This window comes from Cherax quadricarinatus, chromosome 30 (assembly GCF_038502225.1).
Source record: "Cherax quadricarinatus isolate ZL_2023a chromosome 30, ASM3850222v1, whole genome shotgun sequence".
In the NCBI taxonomy this organism is placed as follows: Eukaryota; Metazoa; Arthropoda; class Malacostraca; order Decapoda; family Parastacidae; genus Cherax; species Cherax quadricarinatus.
Window position 1 is genome coordinate 32,205,015 of NC_091321.1, and position 19,841 is coordinate 32,224,855.

The 19,841-nt window shown below is 37.0% G+C and overlaps 1 protein-coding gene across 6 annotated transcripts in view; it reads right to left on the bottom strand.

Moving 5' to 3' along the window:
* The window catches only part of LOC138853437 (obscurin-like), a 122,123-nt gene that overhangs the window by 46,644 nt on the left and 55,638 nt on the right, over positions 1-19,841 (bottom strand). For 4 of the 6 annotated variants that reach the window (XM_070090077.1, XM_070090079.1, XM_070090072.1 and 1 more), the window contains exons 2-3: positions 15,349-15,723; positions 4,566-4,590 (exon numbers count right to left, since the gene is read on the bottom strand). In XM_070090077.1, coding sequence (XP_069946178.1) covers positions 4,566-4,590; positions 15,349-15,658 — 335 coding nt within the window. In that variant the 5' untranslated portion in view covers positions 15,659-15,723. Of the gene's footprint in view, positions 1-4,565; positions 4,591-5,037; positions 5,060-15,348; positions 15,724-19,841 lie in introns of all 6 variants that reach the window. The other 2 variants (XM_070090078.1, XM_070090076.1) reach the window with 1 other exon arrangement.

Here is a 19,841-nt window from a genome sequence, read left to right on the forward strand (position 1 = left end):
CTGTCTTTTACTTTCATAGAGAGTGATTTCTGTGTGCAGAGTCTAGGATTTTCCAAGTGTAGACTATGATATATACCTCTCGTCTGAGTTCCAGTGAGTACAAGTCAAGTGCTTCCAATCGTTCCCAGTAGTTAAGGTGTTTGATGGAACTTATACGTGTAGTAAAGGTTCTCTGTACACTTTCAAGATCTGCAATTTAACTTGCTTTGAACGGAGATGTTAATGTACAGCAGTATTCCAGCCTAGAGTGAACAAGTGATTTGAAAAGGATCATCAGTGGCTGGGCATCTCTTGTTTTGAACGTTCTCATTATCCATCCTATCATTTTCTTCGCAGCTGTGATCGTGGCAATGTGTGATCCTTGAAAATGAGATCCTTAGACATTGCCACTTCCAGGTCCCTCACATTATTTTTTCGCTCTATTATATAAATAGAGTTTGTAGTATACTCAGTTCTAATAATTATCTCCTTCAGTTTTCCATAACGGAGTAGTTGGAATTTGTCTTCATTAAATATCATATTGTTTTCTGTTGCCCATAGGAAAACTTGGTTTATATCTTCTTGGAGGTTAACCGCGTCCTCAACAGATAACAGTATCATGCAGATCCTAGTATCGTCTGCAAAGGATGACACGGTGCTGTGGATTACATTTCTCTCTATGTCTGATATGAGGATGAGGAACGGGATGGGAGCGAGTACTGTACCGTGTGGAACAGAGATTTTCACAATGGCAGATTCCGATTTAACTCTAATTACCACTACTCTTTGTGTTAAGTTAGAAAGTTGAAGATCCATCTGCCCACTTTGCCAGGTATCCCTTTAGCACGCAATTGTTCGCTATTACAGCATGATCGCACTTGTCAAAGGCTCTTGCAAAGTCTGTATTTTCATCAAATGGATCCAAGACCATATCATAGTGATCCAGTATGTGTTTGAGGCACGAGCAACCCGCTCTGCACCCATGTTGCCCTGGATTGTGCAGTTTTTGGGAGTCCAACTGGCTTTCGATCAGGCTTTTTAGCGTTACTTCAAAGATTTTTATGATGTGGAACGTTAGAGTTATTGGTCTATAGTTCTTAGCTAATGCTTTGCTTCCACCTTTATGGAGTGAGGTTATATCCGTTGTTTTTAGTGATCTGTGGAATGTCACCAGTGTTAATGTCAGAAATTTTGCATACAGTAATGGAGTTTTGAGGCTCATTCGTGAAATAATCATTTGGACTGTCGATCTTTAGACTCATTAGTGGCTCACTAGACACAGAGTCGTATTGGAATTTTAGTATCTCACTCATTTCTTGGTTGTCATCTGTTTAAGTCCCATCTTGTCCGAGCAAGGGCCCGATACTGTCACCATCCACGCTATCATCCCATGCTACCATCAATAACATACCTACTCACTACGACCATCCACACGACCAGTGTCCTGCTACCATCATCGACATATCTTCCTACTTTCACAAGATATACTACCATTCCTTGATACCAACACCAATATAGCAACCCACTGCAACCGTCAAAACTACCATTCCTTGCTACCACTTTCAGTATAACTGTTCACTACTGCAATCAGCACTACCATTCCCTGCTACCATTATCTCTACAAAATTTTATGAGAGAGAGAGAGAGAAAGAGAGAGAGAGAGAGAAATAGACTAACTCAGACGCACAGTCAGAGCCAAGAGAAATAAATAAACTGAGACACAGACATAGGAATTTTTACAACTAACAGCGCACTGACAGTTCCACGCGTTGACAGTCAGATGCCCTTCCTGCTCCCTCCTCGTTCCTCTCAGCCTCTTCCTTCTCTACATGTTTCCCAGACTTACACTTCACAAGACTGACTGATATATATATATATATATATATATATATATATATATATATATATATATATATATATATATATATATATATCTATATATATAGTATTAAGTGTATATTTGTTTCTCTGTTTCCAAACTTTGTTAGGTTAGTTGTTGATGTTCTTTTGCTGTTGTTCCTTCATCATTAGTCACTATTTCCTCTTACTTTCTCTACTTCACTCTAAGTCTACTCTCATCTTTTTACTGTAAGCCTGAACTTCTCCCTCATTCTTAGCCTGATGTCTCCTTCATTCTAAACCTGATCTGTAGCTCAATTTAAGTCTAATCTCTCCCTAGTTCTAAGCCGAATCTCTCTCTCTCATTCTAAGCCTAACATATCCTTTATTTAGGCCTGAGCTCTCAAACATGCTATTCTTGATATTCCTCTCATTTTTAAGCCTGCCCTTTTCTCTTCTATCTTCCCCATCGTTTTCTCCTCCTCCCTCATAAATGGGCTACCGAGGAACCACATTTAGCACGGTGTGCCGTGTATGCCAGACCCCGTCACCCCCTTGTGTCTCACATCCTCCCACTGCCTTCCCAGAAGGCCAGTGCCACGCACCATTCCTAGCACCAGCAATGCCACTTTGATGAACCACAGTGTATCATCCCCGGGTACAGCGGTCTTTCCTTCATGTTACTACATTCTTCCTCCAGAAGTGTCAACTTAAACACAACAACACCGTTTATTTCATGTATTTTGTTTTTTCTCGAGTTCTGTACAGGGAATAGCATATCATTATGTTTATTATAGTGTCTCTCTCTCTCTCTCTCTCTCTCTCTCTCTCTCTCTCTCTCTCTCTCTCTCTCTCTCTCTCTCTCTCTCTGTCTCTCTCTCTCTGTCTCTCTCTCTCTTTCTCTGTCTCTGTCTCTCTCTCTTTCTTTCTTTCTCTCTCTCTCTCTCTCTCTCTCTCTCTCTCTCTCTCTCTCTCTCTCTCTCTCTCTCTCTCTCTCTCTCTCTCTCTCTATTTTTTTTTTTTTTTTTTTTTTTTTTTTTTTTTTTTTACACAGGGTTTGACAAGGTTAAGGATCCCTAGCTTTATTGACAGCTATTTACAGGTTAAGGATTCCTAACTTTATTGGCAAGCTAAGAGCTGTTACCTACATCAGCTCATTTGAAAGCATTTTTGTTATGAGACATACAAGTAGGGAACAGGATGAAGTTGGAGCCATCTGTGGGCCAGCATTTTCATTTGATCAACTGACGTTATCTCGTTGACATCATTATGCTGTACGAATGTGTTCCATACTCGAGTCATCCTGGGTATGTATGATCTCAGATGGAGTGATGTTCTGGAGAAGGGTACAGCCAGAGTGAAGTTGCTGCTTTCTGCCCGTCTTGTGGCATAAAAGCTTGTTTCACGCTGTCCTCTTTCTCTCATTTTCATGTATTCACTTTCCTTACAATTGCTGCAATTAATTTGTCTTCCTGCTGTATTTTCTCTCCACCCGTAGGGGTTATAAAGCGCTTTGCCGAATGGCAGCACTTAGGTTCGATCCCAGGAACGTAGATTCTTATATCAAGAGCCCCTCACCACAGATCCATAAGAATTATTACGAGAGAAAATGGAGTCCTATTGAAGAATGTAGATTTTTCTTTTATCTTCGTGCGATTTTGAGATTAGCGATACACCGGACGTGGAAAGTCGGTGTTACACTTATGTAGTTACCTAATTGTGGTTGCAGGGGTCAGGTCACAGCTCCTGGCCCCGTGTATGTGTGTGTGTGTGTGTGTGTGTGCAACGCCCCAATTCTCCAACTGATGTGACTAGTCCTTATCACAAACATAACCATGCGATATAAACCAGTAATTGACCTCAAACATAAGACGTCACGATACTGGTATAGAATATCTTGACATCATGTCAGCTTGTAGCAAGTTTTGGATCGTTTTGTCAAAAAAAAAAAAAAAAAAGTATCCCCTTACAAGATTTTTACGAAATCCTAACGAATTGAAATCAGTTATTTAAGTGCATCTGTTACTACAATGTAGGATTTAAATGCGCCTTCGCATCCTGCGAACTTTGATGGGAGTTTTATTATTATTATTATAATCAAGCGGGAAGCGCTAAACCCGGAGGATTTTTGATGGGAGGAACGATTGAAATTTGTGAAAATATTATAACAACTTCAAATGAAGCTGTTTTAAATATCCAATAAATTTTTTTAAGCAAGAGAACTGGTGTTCTAAATTATTCTAAATGATGATTTTCCTGAGCTAAAAAAAATTATGAAATTCGTGAATATGACAAAGAGGAAAAATTGCTGTCTGGAAGAAAAATATAGAGCATTATATTGGTTTCCATGGCAATATCTCCTAAATCGTACAATGAATCTAATTCATACACAAATACCCGCACATAAAAGAGAGAAGCTTACGACGACGTCGTCGTAAGCTTCTCTCTTTTATGTGCGGGTTATTTGTGTATCGTTCCAGTCACGGTATTGTGCCTTTTTGTTATTTATTAATGAATCTAATGAATTCGCGTAATATAGATAATAGATCAGCTATTCACTGGTGTATCGTTCACACAAAAACAAAGACGATACATAAAATACATAAACCTGAGTAAAAAAATACCTTACGTTAAGTCAAAATGTTACTTAGTGAAGTCATAAATTAAACAATATTTTGGCACTTAATAAAGCATATTAATGGCATCAGTTATAAAGATAAATATTAAAAAAACACGAATTAACTTACTTTAAATCTGTAGGTTGTTCGTTTGCTGCAAGAGAGAGGAAGAGAGAGGTAAAGCCAAACAGATGAGGTGAGAGGTAAGTAGTGCGGAGGAAGCAGTGCTGGAAGATGGAGGCCTTCTGTGGCTGGAGGCGTATGGCCTCACACCAGTCAACACTACACTACCAAAAACTGGTAGTAGGCTACCTCAACATCTTTTTTCAACCCCAAAGGAAATTATCATGTGAAAATAATTATTTTATTTTACGTTACTGCATGTGTAGCCGCCGGTGTCACTATTCCTCCCGCCGTCCCTACACCCTCACAACCCTGGTGCCGCAGGGCTGGCGTCCCATCCTCCAACCTTGCTTCTCCAGGCGGCTTGAAGTCTGGCCGACTCAGCTGACAACACCAACACAAAACAGTCAGCCATCGTATTAGCTATATTAAACTACTCGGATCTTGTTTATTTTGGGACCCTCAACTCCATCCTTACCTTTCAGGTGGGTCATCTATGGCTGCAAGGAAAAAAACGATATAGAAAAATTAGTTGCTTCCAGAAAGACGTTCGTTAACGTGTGCTGATGATTCTCAGAGCTCCTGCAGGAGGCATCACTATCCTTGAGGTAAATTATCAGTGCTGTTGTGATCCTCTGTTTCCCTGACTTAAAATTTCAAAGGTATCTTGAGAGTGAAAGTTCTTGAGTAACTGTCACTGGGATCACCTTATTTCAGGTATGCAACCAAATATTATGACTTTTGGTACTTGGATTATGCGCGAAAATATGTCATTATTTTTTTATGTTATATAAGCACCTGGGGATCATCAGCACAAAATGTTTAGTGTTAGTGAATGTGTATGTCAACAGTGTGTATATGTCAATACAGAGTATGTGTGTATATATGTCTTCGATGTGCGTGTGCGTATGTGTGATCGTATGTATGTGAACATGTTTAGGAACATGACGTAAAAATAAGAGTATCTGAAGCAACGCTAAACCACTTGATTGTCACCATCTCTTAGTTTAAGCCTCGATTTATTACAGAACTGGTGTGAATGGGGAAGGGGGGTATTTAATTCGTCTGGAGAAATGGGAAAATTTCTCCTTAGGTGGATCTAAATCATGACAGATCAGTGGAGTTTGGGGCCATATGAAAGAGGCCCCCCGCTGGATTGACGATCCGAGGCTTCCCGCTGGATTAGGGATCCTAGGCCTCCCGCTGGATTAGCTATCCACCCCGGGAATAATAAAAATAACGTGAGTGGCGTCTGCACTGAGGACAGACAACTGTGGTCATGTCGACCTGAATAATGTAAATTTACTCTACAGAAAGTCTTTCATATAAAAATATTTAAATTTATAAGTGGGGATAATTGCGTCATTTAAAATAAAAAAATTTGGCCAGAAGTAAATTCCGAGTTTATTTCTGACATGACTATCAGACGCCGCCCCCCCCCAAAAAAAAAAAAAAAAAAAATTACTCCATTAGCGACATGTCAGTTCAGTGTTTAGATTTTGTAATCTGACGACAAAGTGGTCTAACGCTGCAGGAGTTAAATAATGATGGATTTTTGCCTTGACAGATTAATGGTTTGATGAATTAAGGGATTTAAATACACTAAATGTCATGAAGGAAAGGCGAATACATAATTTAATGACGACACTTATTTCCGATAAAGTTAGAATGGACGAAGTCATTCACTATTCATGTTTTAAAATATACATAATATGCTACAATTACTTTGAAATATCTTAATCAAGAACAGTCAAAACATAATAAAAATGAGTTGATTCTATCAAGACACGTGGCAATGAAAAATATAGAAATGATGACTCAGCTGCTGGATAACTCACAGGTAGAACAGTTTCTCAAGTTTAACTAGATCAAAAGTATGTAATAAAGACAAGATGGTGAATAAGACACATTTGCAACCCCTGGGTAACTTTTTCACACACTTGTGGCTTCATAATTATAACAGATAAACAGTAGAAAGGTGACTAATACAGGGGAACTAGTGAGGTGTAAATAGTGGCGTATTTACGTTCGACCAAGTAACAGTAACATTAGTAGTGGTAGTTAGTGGTCACGCAGGCGTAGTTAAGGTGTATTCCAGTGGATATCTGGCTACTGTATCTTGGCGTTATGAGAGTAACAGCGCCAGAACTTAAGAGATACTCAAACTCCCCGTGTCCTGTATCATAGTGTTAAGCGTAATAAGACAGGAAATTCCCAAAAATCCTCATTTTAATTCTTCGTATATAACAATTTCGGCTGGGGAAATTCTCCTTAAAATATATATGCCTAGGTTTTACACATGTGTCTTATTCACCAGTCACACGAGTAATTACTAGAGAACAACTGTGGCTCAGGTAGTTGCTGTTATTATTAATAAAGCTAATTGGTTTCTAAGTGGGAGAGGTATTGTAAGTTACTTTAGAAAGATTTATGTGTCAAAATCTAGAAATAGTAGTGACACTCAGTAGTTAATAAACAGTGATACACAGCTGTTATCTACTAGTGTTTCACAGTGGTTTACATATAAGTGTTACACACTGGTAAGCACCATTGTTACAGAGTAACGCAGTTGTTAAAATACTTGTTCAACAGTGGCTTATATACCAGTGCTGCGTGCACACACATACACACACACACACACACACACACACACACACACACACACACACATACATACATACACACACACACACACACACACACACACACACACACACACACACACACACACACACACACACACACATATATATATATATATATGTCGTGCCGAATATGTAAAACTGGTCAATTAGCAAAAACTCATTTAAAATTAAGTCTTTTCTAAAATTTTCTCTTATACGTTTAAAGATATATTTTTTCATTAATGTTGATGTAAAAAATTATAATTTTGCACCAAAAGGAACTTGGAAAACTTACCTAACCTTATTATAACAAGAATAATTTATTTTAGCCTAACCCAACTAAATATATTTTAGATTTTTATACAATAATTTAATACTAAACAAACACAGTGAAATATATTTTTTTTCGTTAGGTTCAGAATGATTTTGGCGAAATTATTGCATACACATATTTTCACTTGTCCTATATGGCAAGATAAGCGTTGCTATTTAAGCCAAGATCGCAAGTTCTGCCTATTCGGCACGACATATATATATATATATATATATATATATATATATATATATATATATATATATATATATATATATATATATATATATATATACATATATATATACCGAATAGGTTAAACTTGGAATTTTTGCTTAAATAGCAACGCTCATCTTGCCGAATAAGGCAAGCAAAAATTTGTGTTTGAAATAATTTCGCAAAAATCATTCTGAACGTAATCTTACCTATTCGTGCCGAATAGGTAAGACTAGTCAATTAGCAAGAACTCATTTAAAATTAAATCCTTTCTAAAATTTTCTCTTATACGTTTAAAGATAATTTTTTTCATTAAAGTTAATGTAAAAACTAATAATTTTGTACCAAAAGCAACTTAGAACACTAACCTAACCTTATTATAACAAAGGCAATTCAATTTAACCTAATTTAGATAATTTTACAATAATTTAATAATAAATAAACACAATGAAATATATTCTTTCGTTAGGTTCAAAATGATTTTTACGAAATTATTGCATACACAAATTTTCGCTTGCCTTATTCAGCAAGAAAAGCGTTGCTATTTAAGCCATAATTGCAAGGTTTGTTTATTTGGCACAACATTTATATATATATATATATATATATATATATATATATATATATATATATATATATATATATATATATATATATATATATATATATATATATATATATATATATATATATATATATATATATAGAAATATATATATTACATATATACATACATACATATATATATATATATATATATATATATATATATATATATATATATATATATATATATATATATATATATATATATATATATACATGTATATATATATATATATATATATATATATATATATATATATATATATATATATATATATATATATGTGTGTGTGTGTGTGTGTGTGTGTGTGTGTGTGTGTGTGTGTGTGTGTGTGTGTGTGTGTGTGTGTGTGTATACATATATATATGTTACACAGGGGTTCTTAAACCAGTGGTTATCAGTGATTTATATACCAATGTTAAACACTGGTTTAGATGGTTTATATACCAGTGTTACATTACGTGCTTATCAAGGTCAAGTTAACTGAAACTGTATATACCACATGATCACATAATATTCGTTGATCACATACATCTCATTGTTCACATAATATTCATGGATTACCGAATTTCTGTTGATCACATAATATCTATTGATCACAGAATTTTTGTTGATCACAGAATTTCGACTGATCATATAATTCGCGGCCATTTCAACAACAATTTGCATCATCCAGATTTTTATTATTATTGTTTTATTATTATTATTATTATTATTATTATTATTATTATTATTATTATTATTATTATTATTAATGTTCATTTAAAGGGAAATGCCAGACCCACAGGAAACTGGGAAATGGAAGGTAATAAGATTAGATCCTAAAGAGATGAGAGCAGCTCTAGCTCCTCTGATCAAGAGCTCTTAATTTTCATCTTGGAACCTATTAAACAAACAGATATTTGTGAAGACATTTAGCTAACTGGAGTTCAAAATGCATGAAAATGATAAATATTGTCTCCTAGAGTCAAACACATTGTATTTTGACCTCATTTAAAATTAAGAATGTAAGGATATTTGTGATCCGGGACTCCTCCAAAAGTATATTCTGAAGTTTTTTACTGGAATGAGTGGTAGTAGTGTCTCTCCTTCCATCTCTCTGGTTATTAGTGTTGCCTCTTAGGCTACACTTCCACATTCCTCGGATAGTGGTACCAGTCATCCGTTTTTCTTTGTGTCATGGCTAAGTAAGTCTCAGTTAACTGTTTACAGGGACAAAATCAACACTTAGGGATACAAGATTTTTTTTTTAAATCCTGTAGTTAATGAGTTCTTCCTTGAATAAGCACGTCTTTATAATCAAGGAATTCGTGTAAAAAGAACACATGTCTTTAGAGGTACGAGGGTGAGGGAGTGTTTACGAGGAAGATGAAACACGGTAGAAGAGACAATAGGTAATAAGCTGGCAGACGGAGCAATGATGACAGTGCCTCAAGAGGAGTGTCACTCTAAATGCCACATTTGTTGTATTATCTTCTGCTTGGCATTGTTACTCACTCACTCTCCCCACAAGGACACACTCACCTGCTGGCAATGAGTAAAGTCTGATTTAACCACCGGAAGACAAGAAGTAAATTACTCTATCACTCCTGAGAGAACTGAATCAAATATTTGAATTAATATGTTGTTGACAGATGTCTCGGAACGGGTATTACGTTTGGCTTTTCTTGATATCATTGACAGCAGGAGATCTAGTTAAGATACACAGAGGTTAGAATCATCAGTGCTAGAAGCAATGGCACAAAGTATGAATGGAACCAGAAGAGTGCGATCAGGTATGACTCTGAGCTGCAAGTTGAGCGATGTTAGTGGTATATGCGAGGGTGAACGGTCACAGACTGTGTTATAATGTGTTGGCTTATCTGGAAAATCCCAGTATTTATCGTAACTTCCATTTAAACTGCATCTCGGTCAAATTTTAAATGAAGCTTGCATTAAGTTGTTAAAAGTTATGTAAGCTTGTGAACTAAAGAATTTTGAGAAGCTTGAAAATTAATTTAATAAATTAGAGAGAAGACTCTTTGAGTACAAATAATAAAAAAAAACAGTGTTAATTAAAAGATAAGATTTTCCAGGGACAGTCCTTGGTTTGTGCTCTATGTCTGTCAAAGAGTCTGTCGTGTTGGAGGAGTGGGAGGAAGTAACTGGGGAGCCCTCAGCAGCACTCCAGCTGGAGTGAGTGAGGCCCTTCAGTAACAAGAGGGAAGACCTTGGGCGCCCTCAGCAGGTTTCCTGAAGGACAGGCGGCAGTGTGGAGACTGGGGTGGGAGAGTCATGTCCGGTAATAATGAGAGTCTGTGAAAGAGTCCTTTGGAAGCCCATAGAAGATATTATTATCATTATTACTTTTATTATGGATGAACATAAGAAAGATGTCATATTGTCTTCCTTATCTTCAGCTCTTGTGATACTATCACAGCAACAAAAATATTAATAAAATCCTAAAATCAAAAGTAAAACTGCAAATAAATTCTTAACACATTTCTTGCAGTTGATTAAAAATGGTCTCGAGATTACTAGTCATCCAGCACACACAATAACATACAGATGTAATTACGGTTTCTACACAACGCATCACCCTCATCAGTCATCAACTTTATTACAAACTGCTAAGGTATCCTTGCTCTGACTCTCTCTCTCTACACACACACACACACACACACACACACACACACACACACACAAACAGACACACACACACACACACACACACACACACACACACACACACACACACACACACACACACACACACACACACACACACACACACACACACACACACATATATATATATATATATATATATATATATATATATATATATATATATATATATATATATATAAGAGAGAGAGAGAGAGGGAGAGAGAGATTACCTATGCTTTCTTGCACACGATATTGATAAGCAGGTTTGTAAGGTACATTATAAGTGCGATGAATGACGGGCTAATATTAATGAACATTTCTGTTAACTAATTTCTTTGCTAGCCTGTGTGTGTGCTGGCTGACATTTTTCAATACATCAATAAATACTCCGTTGATAAGTTGACGAGAGACAAGAAAAACACTTGTAGAAGTAGACTAATTGATGTAGGCTCTAATCGTATTTTTAACGGGATAGAATATGCTAGATAAAAGCAATTTCAAAGAGGGAAACTGTCTTGATCAATATTTTGGTAAAATGGCAAGAAACGTGTTAAAAAAAAATAATAAAATTGCAAATAAAACTACTAAATAAATAATCAAATTGGAAATCAAACTCATAAATTTAAGAGATCTTAAAAATAGGCTTACATATCATTAAATTAGGAGTTAGAATTGCCCACAGTCAAGAACAATGTCACGAGGCGTCACCTTAAGAGAAAGCCAACACTCTGGTGCAGGAGTCATCAGTGTATAGTCAGAGACAACAGGGAGGAAAAACCTGCATTCCAATCTTATTCAGGCAAACCGTTAAGAAAACGAGTTCCTTAATAAACTGTTTTTCTGAACAGCAGACGGAATGAGGTTCTCCCTAAATCGCCAAAGGTATCTGGATGCTCATAATGTATTTATTCTTCACGTTGACATAGAAAATGAATCAGATAATACAAAGAAAACGGGCAGGTTATTACCTTGCTGGATGGGACACAGCTGAGCTTAATAATGATAAGGAATATATCTGGATTTCATTCATGACCTGACTTTCAAATGGGCCATTATTCTGTCTAACCCATAGGTAACTTTTCATGACACCTGTCATCTGGGATCCCCTTCCTGTGGTATACATCCAACCACGGGTTCCCATTTTATTTCCCGCTAATCTGTTTTTTTTCGGAATAACGAACAGCTGTTGTCGTGTCCTTTAAATCTGCAAGTAATTATTATAGTTTGTTCGTGTTAATAAACCTGAAGTTGTGAAACTATTTATGCGTGAGAGTCTACCAGATTAATGGTATTATTGATCCTGCCTTCTGGTGCCTGCCAAAGTCCGTGTATGGAGTCGCCTGGTGGGTTCACACGCTTGGCAGGCACTCAGGTTGGCCCTTGAATATTAGGTTAATCTTACCATCGGTTGTCGGTTGGCTTGGTTTTACATCAGCAAAACACCCAAAGTTATGAAGATTGAGACACTTATGCAGCATAAAGATTCCCATATGCTGCATAAGTGTCTCAATCTTCAACTTGTCGGTTTTTCAAACCATTCATCACAACCCAAAGTTATGTAATCATTTTTGTTTAGGATGTATATGAAGCTGTTTCTATTTATGAGACTCAGAGCTACAGGTTAGGGTTAATGGTCTTTAAAATCTTGATTTGCTAAGTGGCCATAATGGCTCTTGCACCTCTACACTAATAAGGAACTTTTGAGAAGTCATTAATCTTTCAAAATGATTTGACAACAATACAGTTAGGACTAAAATGCAATTATATTTTTATAAATATATGTTTATATATATATATATATATATATATATATATATATATATATATATATATATATATATATATTCATTTATATATTTCCAACGAACGTAAATATTTATAAAATAGAACATCCACTATTTATGAAGCCGGCTTTAACTTTTATAAATTTCCTGGAACGAGTCTGTAAAAATGTGCGAAAAAATAAGCCCAGAGACTAGTCAGTTATCGCTTAATAATCTACATAAAAAGCATCCAGATAGCGGCTCGTCCACCGTTACTTGAGAGCAACATGCAAGGACCAGAAGACGTGTGACCATCCTCTGAAGACAATTAAACTCCGTAAGACAAGTATTCATCGTCATAAGAAAGGAAGTTAACCAAAAGAAAGGGAAGGTACTTCCTCTCCCCATGCTCAAAGGAGAGGAACGAGAGAAAGGGATGTGGGTCAGGGGAGGCCGTGTGCATATTGCATCTCAAGGCGGAAGAATAGGTGACCCCACACAGCTAGTGCATGTTAAACTCGCTTGGCACACGAACAATTATTTTAGTGGCTGAATTAAGAGCTTCTATTGTCTTAAATTTAAGTTACCCTGGCACTGCTAAGGTTGATTAAGATTTGTTAATTTGCTTCGCCCTCTCGTTGGTGAGTTAGAATTTAAATGTAATATTTTCTGCTTATATTACCTTGTAATTATAAGCTTAATGTACATTTTAAGTAGCTGTTAATCCTACTCTTGTAAGCTTGCTATATCAATATTAAATTCAAATATTTTTTTTTAAATCATTAGACACTGATTTATTATCCAATTAAGCCTGGAATTGTATTTTATTAAGTTTTTTCTTACTCTAAAATTTGGTTTGTTTTTGTTAGTAATGTTGATAAGCGGTTACTTCTTTAATGTCATTTTCGCAATTATTATTATTATTATTGTCTATTATTATTATTATTATTATTATTATTATTATTATTATTATTATTATTATTATTATTATTATTATTATTATTATTATTATTGTTGTTACTATCTATTATTATTATTATTATTATTATTATTATTATTATTATTATTATCTTATTATTATTATTATTATTATTATTAATATAATAAATAATCTATTTTGAATTATTTATCGATGCCTGCCTTGTTATTATAAGCGATACTAATTAAACGTGATTCTCTGAGAAAGGTTAACGTAAACAATGCTGAATTACGAGGCTGCAATGGGATTTTTACTTAAATGCAAAAATTTGCATTCGAACGTATTTTTTAAATTCTTGCAGAACAGCATATGTTTTGAACTTAGAGAAAAATAATGTGATGCATAAAATTTATAATGTACAATATAGTTTTGCTTATAACGATTTTTATTTGAGGTTTAGAAGGCAAGGGATTTCAAGGAAGCACTTTTAGGTGTGGTCAGTGTGATGGAGACAAGAGCTGGACCCTCGCGAGCGGTCAACATGCACTAACTTACTGAACTCGCGTGCACCAGAATCTAAACTCTAGATTCATTAGGAGAATCTCTAGATTCTCTAGTAGAATCTCTAGATTCTCTAGTAGAATCTAGAGGGTTAATGGCAAAATTTATTTTCCTTATTCAGCCATGCATGAAAGTTACGCCACGCAACCTACACGTAGTTATGTCTAGTTATATCGAGAGCATATATTTATATTCATAAAACATATATGAAACATGTATATTTCTCGTCTAGTTTTAGATCTATGCTAATCCTATCTGATTCTTCTAATTACCTGCTTAATCCGCATTAACCTAAAATATATTGAGGAACTAGAAACCCCACTTAGCTGGGCATCACTTACTGTATTACACTAAGCTGCCCAGGTTATCCAGAAACTAACATGACGAAGCCTAAATGACATAACCTAAATGGCGTTAACCTTTATATATAACTAAATAAGATCTTGCATACGATTTTCATTATGTTAATATTCTGAACTGCATAGACTTCGAGGCAAATTATTGAGGTAAACTTTATTAGGATGGTGATCTCTGTTAATATTACATGGCGTGAGACTGTCCAGTTATTCCAATATTTTATTTCTATATAACCCTTGATAATCAATATTTGGATATATCGTTATAGTTTGTATAATCCAGCTTAATTCAGAAGGGAAATGAAATTCAAAATATTTTTTGTGTTTAAAGTAAGAGTGAGACCTTTTATCTTAAGATGTTCTCCGATTATGTAACATCGTCTTAGTTGTGAAGCTCACTTTTGTTTTTCGTGTGACTAGCAGGCCAGTACCTGCAAGTCACGAATAACTACCTCAATGAATTATTAAATTTATATACCTATTTTTAAATGACACCTAAGGCTCGTATGCTACCTACAACAGTATAGCAACTGAGCAAAGCTATATGTGTTAACTGTCAGTGTTAACTAACAGTACCTCAGACGAGATTAATAAGTTAATAAATATGTTTTAAATATGTATCTACTCTAATCTCTATATCTAAGAGGAACTAGTGAGGTTGTTTTCCTGCTCTAGCCGGCCCTTACACTTTCTCCTGTCTTGCTCATCCCTCCACTACCTTCCCTTCTTAATGGGCAGTGAGCGCGGAGAGGCTGGTCCAGCGCTACATCCCAATACTTACGACTGAAGTTCAGATTGATTGACGCGGACACCTCGCCATACTTGTTCTTAGCCTTGACCTTGTAGAGCCCGGCATCCTCCTCCTCGACGTCGTCAAGGATGAGCTGCACGTCGTGGATGTTACGTCCGGTTCCTGGTTTAATAGTGATCTTGATCCTGGAACTTTCTTTCACGGACTCCTCTCCACGGAACCACTCGATGGAGGGTTGTGGGGAGGCCGAGAGTTTGCAGTCGAAGATAAGTTTGTTACCATCATCCTCCTGGCGGAGTTTAGGCTTCTGGGTAAAGCTCGGGGCAAAGTTGTCGCCCATTGCCCCCTAGTTTCGGAGCTGACACTCTCCAACGAAACGTTAAGGTCGACAATACATCAAGGGATCTGTGGGTGGAAAATCCAAAAGTCAGTCACAGACTCAATTGACATAGTTTGCAATTCAAAAGGGTTTAGAGGTTCATTAAAATAATAATAATAGTAATATGAAGTATTGATTTGCGTTTACTATATGAGGAATTACATTTCATATACAAGAAAATGGAAGAGAAAAGCTTGAATTTACAGACATTATATACATTGTATCATAGTTTCTGCTGTAGAATATAATTAACCACCCCACTGACACTGATGAACCACCTTAGTTCGTCATTAATATCACAGTTGTTACTGATAAACGTTCTTAGCTCCTAATTAACCACATAGCTCATAGTGAAGAACCTATTTACATCATAAATGACATCATAACTTACATTCCCAGCCATATCTGTTCATACAGTGTCACTGTTCACACAGAGGCACATCTCTTCACACTTCACAGTGCCACTAATGTTCAAACAATGCCACATCTTTTCATATAGTGCCACAAATGGTAACACATCTGTTCACACAGTGCCACCAACGCTCTTACAGGGCCACTAATGCTCTCACGGTGATGTATCTATTCATGTTCACACAGTTCCGTATATGTTCACTTAGTTACACTAATATTCCCACAGTGGAGGATATAGCGTTGGACTGGTTGGTATTTTTGTTCAATAAATGTATGAAAGAGGGGAAGGTACCTAGGGACTGGCAAAGTGCATGTATAATTTCTTTTTACAAAGGGAAGGGGGACAAAAGAGATTGTAAAAATTATGCTGAGAATTAGACATAAGACAAAGAGCAGGACTGCAGATGAACAAGGTTATAGAATGGGTAGTGGATATGTAGATCAAGTGTTTACAGTGAAGTATGTAAGTGAAAGTTTTTAGAAAAGGGTAGAGGCTTTCTTTGCATATATGAATTTAGAAAAGGCATATGATAGGGTGGATAGGGAAGCAGTGTGGCAGATGTTGCAAGTGTATGGAATAGGTAGTAAGTTACTAAATGCTGTAAAGAGTTTTTATGAGGATAGTGAGGCTCAGGTTAGGGTGTGTATGTTACACGAAGAGATGGAGATTACTTCCTAGTAAAAGTAGGTCATAGACAGGGATGTGTAATGTCACCATGGTTGTTTAACATATCTGTAGATGGGGTTGTAAAAGAAGTAAATGCTAGGGTATTGGGGAGAAGGGTGGGATTAAATTATGGGAAATCAAATACAAAATGGGAGCTGACACATTTGCTTTTAGCTGAGATACGATAGGACTCACAGGTAAGGACCCACGAGGGGCGAGGGGCAAGTGGGGACAGTGCGAAGAATAGATGGTGAGAGGAATGTCTTGAGTTGAAGAGAGAAGAGTCAGGACTAGACCCAACTGCTAAGCCTGGATAAACAATAACGAAGACGACATAAAAGACAACAGGGACTCTGCGGGTGCTGACTGCAACTGACTGGAAGCACTTCAACTTGCAATGACTGGATATGGTTCAGGGACACGTTGTTGCAAAGGCGACGCAAAACGCACATCGCAAGCACTTCAGCCCTAAAAACGCACAAAGACACAGCTATACGGCAATGGCACTTTTAAGTTATTTGAATTTTTAAGCAAAAGTCAGATAATTTATGTGTATTGTGGTGGAGGTGCCGGATCATTCAATGATTGAAAAAGATTTACATCATTGTAAGGACGTCTGAGAGTATCATGCTAAGTATGTAGTCCAGTAGTCATGATATGTTTCAAGTCTGTCAAGTTGTTTGTCACTAAGTGTCTTCCAGTATACGTTCAAAGCTGGTGTGTTTGTCGTGAGGTGGAGAGATTCACTGGTGGCAAATTCGTCCCACCTCACTCCCAACACCCAACGTAATGCACGATTCTGGATACGTTGAAATTTTAGTGCGTTTGTCTTGGCGATTAACGTCAGAGCGAGTGGAAAGTAAGAGAGTAGAGGACGAATGAGTGCTTTGTAAAGATGTAGTTTTGTCTTGGGACTGGCTCCTCGCAGCTTATATAACCTTGAGAGTGCAGTTCCCGCCAGTATGGTCTTTGTAGTAATGTGAGATTTTAAGTTCAGTGTGTGGTCGAGGGTAATACCAAGGACAACTGTCGTGAAGGAGCGTGGGATGGGGGTACGGGAGGTGCTTGTTTTGAGTTCGACAGGAGTGGGGACATCACGCATTCTATGGAAGTAAGTGATTTTTGACTTATTTGGGTTGGTTTTGATGCGCCATAATAATTCCCAGGCGGTAATCCTGTCGACCTCTCTTTGTGTTCTGCGTGCAAGGAAACGAAAGTTTTCATGTGTTGTGAGTTGAGTGATGTCGTCTGCGTAAGAAAGGGTAATTGTGTTTGGGTAAAGAGGTTCAGGTAAATCATTCGTGTAGAGTATATATAGGGTGGGAGATAGGACAGAGCCTTGGGGTACACCCGCTTTTAATGTGAAATAGTCCGAATAATGATCTCTGAACCGTATACGCATCGTTCGGCCATCTAAAAAATGACATAATAATTTCATCATATTTATAGTTAAGTCAAAGGAAGTGCAAAGTTTGTATTTTAATCCTTCATGCCAAACAGTGTCAAAAGCTTTCTCTACATCTTTGGCGACAAGGGCGGAGGTACAGTTCTGGGCTTTATTGATACGTATATAGTTCAGGATTATATTCAAAACGTCTTGGGTAGATCGTTGTTGTCGGAAACCGAATTGTCTTTCAGTAAGCAAGTTATGTGTCTCTAGGTGAGTCCTGAGTCGCATATTTACAAGTCGTTCAAAGGTCTTACCCAAAATTTCAAGGAGGCTAATTGGTCTATAGTTCTTGGGGTCAGTCAAGTCTTTCCCAGGTTTTGGTATGAGACATGCAGTTGCAGATTTAAAGAATGGGGGGAAATAGCCAGATGCAAGAGAGGCATTAAAGAGGTCAGTGATAGCAGAAGCAACAGAAAGTGGAAGGTGACGAAGGACTGAATGTGACAGACCTGAAGCACCTGGAGCTTTTTTTGGAAGGTGTGTTAGTAAGGAGTGAACATCATTTACAGTAAAAGGAGAGTTTAGAGGATGTGTGGAAGATAGGGTGTTTAGGTTTATGATTGGATCAGGATTGGTTAAATCTTCATGGTTGGATACCCATCTCTCTATGTCTAATGTGTGTGCTATGACAGCTTGGTCTGGTGGATGTGGGTGGAAGATGTTTTCCCATATGTCTTTGAAAATATGTACCGCTTCAGCAGGGTCAGAGATCTGTCTGTTGTTGCTGTTTATGTGTCTAAAGGTTGTGGATCGAGGGGTGCCTGTAAGTTTCCGAATGGATGACCAGAATGCTTTGGGATCTCTTGTACGCTGTACATCTGTATGATTTATAACTGATTGCCAATGTCGGGCGTGGTCATCGTCTAGGCTATGGATGATATGTGTACGTAAAATAGTGAGGTCCCATCGGATGATATTGAGTCTGTTTTGGTTTGCTAGGAAACGGTGTCTGTAACATGTGAGTAATCTTTTTGTTCTTTCTGATGGGCGAAAAGAGTATCGTACTTTGTGGTGTGTCATTGGGACAACCTCTGTAGCAGTTTGGGTAATTGATTGTTGAATGCGTTGAATTTGTGTGTCTATGTCTGATACTGGTCTATTGTCATAGTTGTGTGTGAGATCAAGAGTGTTTAGGCGTTGTTTGAACAGATCCCAGTCCGCCTGAGAATAAGCTGGAGAGGGGCGAACTGGAATGAGTATAGGATTTGAGGAAATATGCAAAATGATAGGAATGTGGTCAGATCCAGAGAGCGGTCCTGGTGTTGTGTAGTGATGTAAGCGATTACTAGCTCTGTTTGTAAAAATTTTATCAGGGGTGCCTTGGCCATTGTGTGTATAGACTGTTGGGAAGTAAGGTCCGAGGTGTATGAGATGTTTCTGTGTTACAAGTGTATGAAGTTGCCTTCCACGCAAATTTGTGGAGTTGTCATGGAAGTCTGTGTGTTTGGCATTTAGGTCGGCAAGTAGGTATACAGGGAGATGTGTATGATTAAAAAGAATGGTTAAATCATGAATGTTAATGTTTTGATGGGGTCTGGTATATGTCGTGTACAGGATGATGGGTCCGTGTATCGTGTAAATTTTCACAGCCATGCTGTGAGAATATGTAAATGGAA